The sequence below is a fragment of the Eptatretus burgeri genome, chromosome 12 (assembly GCF_056783735.1).
Source record: "Eptatretus burgeri isolate ZD-2024b chromosome 12, Ebu_testis_v1, whole genome shotgun sequence".
Classification (NCBI taxonomy): Eukaryota; Metazoa; Chordata; class Myxini; order Myxiniformes; family Myxinidae; genus Eptatretus; species Eptatretus burgeri.
In genome coordinates, this window is record NC_140972.1 from 15,984,384 (window position 1) to 15,993,671 (window position 9,288).

General features: G+C 46.3%; 1 protein-coding gene across 2 annotated transcripts in view; it reads left to right on the forward strand.

Moving 5' to 3' along the window:
• LOC147015156 (ceramide synthase 1-like) overlaps positions 1 to 7,689 on the forward strand; it is a 68,232-nt gene extending 60,543 nt beyond the window's left edge. For both annotated transcript variants that reach the window (XM_085849667.1, XM_085849668.1), the window contains one exon: positions 7,146 to 7,689. In XM_085849667.1, coding sequence (XP_085705793.1) covers positions 7,146 to 7,188 — 43 coding nt within the window. In that variant the 3' untranslated portion in view covers positions 7,189 to 7,689. The remainder of the gene's footprint in view (positions 1 to 7,145) is intronic.
• Positions 7,690 to 9,288: the final 1,599 nt, after the last annotated feature.

The window sequence follows — 9,288 nt, forward strand, 5'->3', positions numbered from 1 at the left end:
AGGCCCGCGGAAAAATGAATTCATTATTTACCGTCGATTTCTCCACACGATCAGGGCCATGTCAGGGGAGGGCCATGTCAGGGGAGGGCCATATCAGGGCCATGTCAGGGGAGGGCCATATCAGGGGAGGGCCATGTCAGGGCCATATCAGGGGAGGGCCATGTCAGGGGAGGGCCATATCAGGGCCATGTCAGGGGAGGACCATGTCAGGGGAGGGCCATGTCAGGGCCATGTCAGGGGAGGGCCATATCAGGGGAGGGCCATATCAGGGCCATGTCAGGGGAGGGCCATATCAGGGGAGGGCCATGTCAGGGCCATATCAGGGGAGGGCCATGTCAGGGCCATATCAGGGGAGGGCCATATCAGGGGAGGGCCATGTCAGGGCCATATCAGGGGAGGGCCATATCAGGGGAGGGCCATGTCAGGGCCGTGTCAGGGGAGGGCCATGTCAGGGGAGGGCCATGTCAGGGGAGGGCCATGTCAGGGGAGGGCCATATCAGGGGAGGGCCATGTCAGGGGAGGGCCATGTCAGGGCCGTGTCAGGGGAGGGCCATATCAGGGGAGGGCCATATCAGGGGAGGGCCATGTCAGCGACAGCTAAACGTGATAAACGAACGATGAAATCGGGTGTCGGAGGATTCGATCGTCAGATGCCGTTCCCGAGTCCAAGGCTCTAACCACTCGAGTGGCCCGAAGGGCCCGGGAGAGTTTCCATTGAATGTAACGATATAGATTCCAGAACACCTGTAACACGAACACATCATGGATTCTGTGATCTCAAAAACGTCCAAAAACAAAAGCTAAGACACATAAAATCGATTTATAATATTATACTTACCAAAAATGATCACGGCGGAAGATAATTTTAACTAAAAAAGCTAAAGTCTTCTTATCTGCAGATGAAAACGGATTGTGTGTCACACTCAGAAACAGGGGAAAGTTCACAAGTTTAACCAAACTTTGCAAATGGCGGCTCGTGACGCGGAAATAGGAATTAGCCAATCAGATCTCTCCTCCAGTGAAAGGCAGACACAGTCACACACGTCACGAGGTGGAAAAGCGGTCACCATGGCAACACACGAGGCAGAAAAAACAGTTTTCGATAATCGTGGGGCGTGCTGCGGCTGTACCGCGTCGTGATCTGGTTGTACAACCAAGCGGCCGATTCCAGACGTCGTGAATCTTTCATACTGCTGGGCTATGAGTTCCGACTGTCAGATACTGTTTCTGTAACATTTTTGGCCTGTCCTCCGTTCCTCTGTAACCTTTCCGTGATTGGTGTTCAAAAAAAAAAATGACTGACAATCTGTGAAGTTAGGCAAGTTAGGAATCTTCGTCTTCATTCGTATGCAGCACAAGTCTGCGGGGTAGCATCATTGGCTGTGCCGCTGATGCGATGCCCTCTGCTCGTTAGGACAGGAATTTGGAATTTTGTTCAGGTTGCTGGTGATAACTCGGCTACTCTTTACCGTCCACCAACTGTTTTGCATCTGATAATCTGCTACGGTGCTATGAATTTTTCATAGACGTCAGTAGTTGAACCGAGAAATTTTTGATTCTTCAGAGCGTTATACTCACTGCGAAAAAGTAGTTTTTGGTGCATCGTTTGACATGCAGATTCGATGGAATCCTTCTCCGAGTGCCATGACCACATATATGATGAGTATTCATCAGACTGGAACCACTTTGGCGGTACCACTAATAAAACTTCGTTTGGAGGTTGTGGGTGGTGGCTCGTTCTTCTTTCTCAGTACTGTTTTAGTATCCATTCAAACTCTCTTAAGGGTACGTAAATGTCAACCGCGATGTGTGGAGACAGGCACTCGGTCATTGATAGGCCTGCTCAGTTTGGTGATTTATTTATTGCTGTATCCATTCTATACCAACATTTTCACTCCTCCGAGATGAGCTCGGGTGCCAGAAACCTCAGGTTAAATTATTATTAATGCTCTTGCCTTAGATCAGATTTCAACTCACACCCTCGAGGGTGCTAATCCAGTGTGTTTTTGAAATGAACCCAAATTGAGATTCTAATTTAAGGCATTTACTATTGTTTCTGGAAATGAAGATCTCTTCATGGTGAGTCTACAATGCTTGAAACACTTACCAAACTCAGCATCACCAAGTCTGCCTGACATTGCCCATGGGCTGACTTGCTGTGTTGCGTTTATCAAAAGTTTGTGATGCTCTTGAGAATCCAGAATCATGATGTTTTTTAAAAAACTGAGCTGAAATTTGAAAATAATCATGTTGGAGTAGGGATAGCAGAGTGACGTATGTGTTTTTTTTTTTTAATGGGAAAATTGTTCGACTCCCGATGAGGTCTCACTCGCCCGAGTGTTGTCCGCCTCACCTGATCGATGCCGAGTAGAATATGTTCCATTTCTTGAGCGAATCGCCCGCAATTTGCCGGAAGCTGTTGACATTACATTTAGGAGTACGTCTCTCTTCTTGCGTCGCTCCTTTTTGTCAAGGTGAATCGGACTGTTAACGTTGGCCGTAGGGTTGCCTGCTTTTCGTCCACCAAAAAATACACAAACTCTGTGCATTTGTAAATTTAATCTTCAACACCGGAATTTCCATCGCATGAAATGAAAGGTCACGAAACGTCTTCGAAGAGGTCAATGTTATGCACAGCGAACCAGATGTTCACTCCTTTCTTCACAAAATCTGGGAGACAAAATCCACCATTCTCGTTCATCCGCTGAAGAACACCTTGTTGGACGCGCTTTTCAAAGTCAAGGGTCCTCCGGTAGTCACTTCCCAATGTACACTTCTGTGAGGTTATTGACGAGGCACTTGTCACGTACTCCGGAATGAATGGTGAGAGGTAGGCTGATTGAGAGGGGCGTCTGGACAGTCTGCTGAAACCCATCATTCTTCTTTGATTGATGCTTCACCCGTCGATCGCTCCGAGCATTTTGGATTAGAAACTGGCAAGCAACATCAACAGATTTGGCCACTTCATCATTGCGCATTCCAGAAACTTTGAGAACACGAGGGCCAAAGAGGAGATGTGTAAAGAAGAACTGAAGTAGTGGAGGATTTTCAAAGTTGTCAAAGCTGCCATTGAACGACCATTTTCGGTGCTGCATCATTTCTTCCCGTGACATGTTAGCCATTTTCCTCAAGTAGCCAATTGCTTCGCCATCATCGAGCAGTGCAGACCGAAGGTCCATCGCCTTGCTAACTGCTGTTGGGAAGACGAGGTTGTCAGGCTCATTTTTCTGCAAAGACTTAAAGAACCAAACATTTGGAAGGCGTTCAGAAATGAGCTTTTTCAGGTGCTTGCGGTAGTTTCCCGTCGCATTTACTTCCACCTGATATCTTTTCAAAATTGACAAGTATGCATCGGTCACCTCAGCCATACTGAGGGTGACCTCATCATCAGTTGGTGTGTTTTGAACGGAGAGGAAAAACTGTTCATCACGTGCAGAGTGGATGAGCTCAACATTACTATGCTCTACAGGAGTAAAGATGCGCTGAGCAGACCACAAGCATTGTCTATGATAGTACTTTTCAAGAGCAGAAGCATCCCCAGCATCCTCTAGCTCTGATATGCAAGTTCGGACATGGTCATCCTGAGTCTTGAGCTTTATTTTAAGGAAATTGTCACCCATCCTGTTGGGAAAAACACGGTGGAGAGGTACTGTAGTGTCGTTAGGACAGAAGCTGCAGGTTCAGAACAAACATACCTCTGCTTTTGGGATGATTTTTGTCCTTTAACGCCGGGAAGAGTCAATGGCAGTGGAAGGGCGACCAGGCCCTCGCACAGGGCATGCAGGGGAATCCGACCGTTCACGCTTACCCCGGAGTCGTTCGATCATGCTCTTGTTAACAATGGGTTTCCGACATTCGCTATGGTAATACACCAATTTACATTCAGATTCACTCAGACCAACTAAGTGATCAGTAAGTTATTTGATGCCAGTTTCACCGAAAGACGAGCGCACTTTACAACAGGAAACAAGTTCATCAACCGTATCAGGATTGTTTATCAGTCTCTTGCTTGAGGTTGCACCCTCATTGCAGATGACACACACACACACACACACACACACACACACACACACACACACACACACACACACACACACACACACACAGTTCTTTTCAGACATGACTGCTCTATGGTCCTAATCGTGGTCGTAGCAGATCAACTTCCCACCTGGAAGCACACACAACAGAAACACATGAACATTGCAACAATATTGCTCAAAGTGACCTTATCTAGTAACAGGGAAGTCAGATGATCTTGATTGTCCTCATTCCGGGTTAGCGTCTCACCGAAAAGCACAAAAAATCATGAACATCAATATTCCTTATTAAACGTAAAGTAACCTTATCTCATCACAGGTCAGCGTGATCACAAAATTGACGTCACCATTCGTTTTCTCGTGCCCTGAACCCCCTAGAAAGAGGTACTACTTGATTATGTTTCTGGCTAGCATGAAAAGGACCCTGAGTATGATGCCGATTGCCACCGGAAATCTGTAGTAGTCACCGGAAGTCGCTAATAACCACTTCTGGTCACTTCGAGAGTGTCATAATGGAGTCAGTATGATCTAAAACCCCTAAAACGACCCAAAGATCGTGAAAATTGAATCGTTATTAGCGAAGATAGGCGAGGGGTCAGTCCGGGGGGGGTCCCGGGATGAAAAAGAGCCCCCACAGGGGGGTCAAGGGATCGGAAAAGTTGAACCCCATCATTTTCCAGTAGCAGGACTATAAAAATCAATCCAATACAGCAAAAAAAAAAAATTTTAGCACAAAAATCCTACAGAAGCTGTTTCAGTGACTTCATACCACACTATGACTTCACAGAAATTTTATTCCAATTTTTTTTTGGAAATCACAGCTTGTCCCCTTCAAAATAGTTTCCCTCCAGTCTCACACACTTGTCCATCCTCTTCTTCCATGCTTCTATGCATCCCCGGAAGGCTTCTTCTGCAATCCTCCGGAGCTCCGTCGTCACGGCCCTTTTGATGGCCTCCACATCAGGAAATCGAGTCCCCTTGATCACCCCCTTGAGCTTGGGGAATAGGAAAAAATCACAAGGGGCAAAGTCTGGCGAATACGGGGGTTGCTCCAGAGCTGGCACGTTCCTCTCCGCCAGAAACTGTCGGATGCTCAGGGCACTGTGAGCAGGGGCGTTGTCATGGTGGAGCACCCAGGCGTTGTTCTCCCACAGATCCCTCCTCTTGTCCCGGACTGATCTCATGAGGCGCCGGAGGATCTCCTTGTACACGTATTGATTCACTGTTTGACCCTGTGGTAGAAACTCCAAGTGGACGATGCCCATGATGTCAAAAAACACGATGAGCAACACCTTTGACCTTCGACTTCGACATCCTTGCTTTCTTTGGTCTTGGTGATGCCGGACTTTTCCACTGATGACTCTGCTGTTTGGTCTCGGGATCGTATTGGAATATCCACGATTCATCGCCAGTAATGACTCCCGAGCAGGTATGGATCGTCCTCGAGGCGCTCGATAATGTCTTGACAGGCAGTGACTCTATGCTGTTTCTGGTCCTCGGACAACAGCTTGGGGACCATCTTTGCGCACACCTTGCGCATTTCGAGATTTTCAGTGATGATGCTCCAGACAGTGTCCTCGTTGATGGAAAGTTCCTCAGCAATCATCCACACCATGAGTCAATGATCTGGGTGTACCATCTGCTTCACACGCTCGATGTTGTCCGCCGTTCTTCTTGTTGAAGGTCTTCCAGACCGTGGATCGTCTTCAACCTCCTGTCCCTCTTTGAACCTCTTGTGCCATTCAAATGCACGTGTACGTGACATCGTTTCTTCCCCGTAGACTTGTTGCAGCATTGCGAAGGATTCGGAAGGTGTTTTTGCCAAGCTTGGCAAGAAACTTCAGATTGGCTATCTGCTCACGACTCATAGCGAGACGACTCAGACTAGACAATGTGTAAAGCACGACCTGAAAAAATCACACAATGAGCGCAGTCAACCATCACCAATTATATATATATATTGCTGGAATGTTGCGAAATACTGTGACGCAACCCATTCATTCAAGTTGTGTAAGTGGAGCATACAGCAGGCTCAGTCCTGTTACTTTTTCAGCAGACCTCGTGGACATATATATATATATATATATATATATATATATATATATATATATATATATATATATGTATGTATATGTATGTATATATATGTATATATATATATATATGTATATGTACTGTACGTATCTATGTATGTATATGTGTATGTATAGCCTGGTGTTGGCTTAGTGATTAGGGTGGTGGGCTTGGGATCCCAGGGTCCTGAGTTCAAATCCTGCTGGGCTGTTGAATTAATACCAGGTGGGTTTGACTCAGCCTGTCATCTTTCTGAGGTTGGCAAAATGAGTACCAGCTTGCTGGTATCCTGTGTTGGAGTGGCGACCTGTCCAGGATTGTGCCCAAATAGCCCAGGAGACTGCTTAGGCAGCATCAATGCTCTGCACATAGGATGGTCCCAATGGATGGATGGATGGATGGCAATGCTTCGTGATTAGGGTGGTGGCTTGGGATCCTCAGGGTCCCAAGTTCAAGCCCCACTGGCCACTGAATTAACATCAGGGAGGTTGACTCAGTCTGTCATCCTTCGAGTTCAACGAAATGAGCAGCAGTATACTGTTAATTATCCCTGCGTGTCAAAGGCGACTAAAAAGGTTGGCATCAGGAAGGGCATCTGGACGTAAAAACATTGCCACAAGAAAGTGTACCATGATTGGAGCCCGCAAAAAGCTGACCCCTGCTCAGGGAAAATGGCTTTAAAATTGTGTGATGATATGTATATATGAACATATGTACAAATAAATATATATATATATATATATATATATATATATATATATATATATATATATATATATATATATATATGTATATATTGCTGGAATGTTGCGAAAGACTGTGATGCAACCCGTTCATTCAAGTTGTGCAAATGTAAGTGTAACATATATACACGAAACATATATTTATTTGTATAAATATATATTTTTTTCGATATTTCTTTGCACATACATATATATATATATTATTTTGAGATCAAATGTGATGTCAAGGATAAAGAACAATTTGGTTTCGATCGAACTTCTATTCTTTTTCTCATGTTTTTTTTTTCTTCAGGAAAGCACATGTCAATGGAATGATCAAGAACAAGCGTCAGTAAGAATGATAAAATCGCTTCTACCTGCCTGGCTTTGCTTCCTTGTCTGTTTGCCGACCCTCTCCAAACTATGGGAGGTGTTTTTGAGTAGATACAATGGAATGTTTTTAATTTTTGGTGTGATGAGCCAGGGTGACTGATCTGATTCGAATGAATAACAATCCTCCCTTCCCCCAACCACCCAACCCTCTCCCAACTGTCTTTGTTTTTTTTTGATAATGTTTAATTTAATCATTTTCACCTTTGCAGTATTGTATAACCATCCAAAACCTTCACATCACGATCACATGTTTTTGACGAATGGAAGGAAACTTAACTGTTAAAATTCACGTGACTTGTAATTAACAGGAAACGTAAACATTGCTGTCAATGAACCACTGTTAATATTCCTACTGCATGTGTTTGGTTGTTTTTTCACTATCAGGTGAAAACACCCTATGCATTCTTCTTTTTACAAACATTCCAATGATTAAATAAATGATGTATTACTCTGCATTTGATAAACAGAGACTCTGAGAGTTTTTTTTTTTCTTTTTAAAATCAAATTATGAAAAGCCATTCCATCATCTAATGGAGGTGAGATGATATTGTTATGGCTGTGGAAATTCGCAATACACCATAAAGGGTCCTTGGATCAGTTATGACGATAAGTAATTGTGTAGTTAGATTTCCCCACCGTTGTTTAAAGGGGATTTCCGTGTTCACCGGGCTGCGATCCTTTGAGATAGCCGTTTTTCTTTTCTCTATCGTTATTTTGGACCAATAATCCCCCAACAACTCAAACACCACCACCTTCGCCTCTTTACCTCCACAACTCCATCCCGCACACATCGCTTCACCGCCATTCTCAAACGACGCCCACCAACAACCAAACTCCCACCACCTCCGCCTTTCTACCACACGTCGTGCCATGCGCTGTGAATGCGGTCCTTTCACCCCGAAAAGCGGATCAGGAATGCTTCGCGCCCCCTTTTCATCTGCCTAATGACTGAGCATCGGGTAGTATAGGCCCGCCTCCGAACCCGCTGTGATCCAGAAATTTACATATATGCCCCTCCCCCGGGCTATATAGGCGCGAGCACAGCGCAGCTCGGCGCGGGAAGTCAAGTGGAAGTCAAGGTGCGCAGTACGTCAGCAGAGAACCAAGTGGGAGCACTGGAGTGGCAGCGGCGGAGTGTCGGCAGAAGAAGTCAAGTCTGCAGTGTCGGCGGGACAGTCGAGTCGGGAGGCGGAGCTCGAAGCCGACGGGAAAGGCAGACGGGGAGCGCCGGAAAGAGCTCGCCAACCACGCCAGGGGCACGAAGCCAGGCACAGCTACGCTGACATTGCGGCTTGCCCGCCGTCGCTCCACGAGGGCGCGAGTAGGACCTTTGGTCTCGTGGACCTGGCCGCTCATCCAGGTTCCATGCGCATTAGGCCCACGGGCCCAGTCTGACTCCCTTGCCTTTGAGGGGGTCTTTCCTTCTCTTTTGTGTGAATGCGTGTTGTGGCGCCATGTCTTGTAAAGTAGAAACTGTTTAAGTGCATGTAAATAAACCTTTGCTTGTAGTCGGTTGTAATTCTTGCTTTCATTGCTTTGACTGTTATACGTGCATTCTTATTGTATGGCTGTGAATACGTGCTTGCCTTGTCTGAGTGTGGAATAAATGTACTTGTCAAACTGTTTCCCGTTTTGTTGCGTCCTTTCCTTTGTTTGAAAGTTCCATCTTGTATCACGGAAGGAATTGGTAGAAGGGTGCAAGCACCCGGTAAATAATCACGTCCGTCGGGACTGGCGATAACACTGCTCGGTTATCACTGAAGCACGGAACGGACCGCTTAAGCGGTTCGTGTCCTAGGCCGGCCAGCGGCGAGGTACGATCGCCCGGTTAACTACCCGCGCAGGTACTTAGGTAGGTCGAGTTTGGCGAACAACCCTATCCTGCGCGGGTGGCCGATTGGCACGATTGTGGTGGGGTCAAAAGACCCACCCGTGACTTGCTCCTGGCGATAGTTCCAAGGAGGGTCACGACTGAATTGTCCGTCCGGTGGGCGACGCGGCTGCCATTAGAGGTACGCGGCCGATCGCATGCCAGGCGGGCCAGAATTCGTAACAATATGATA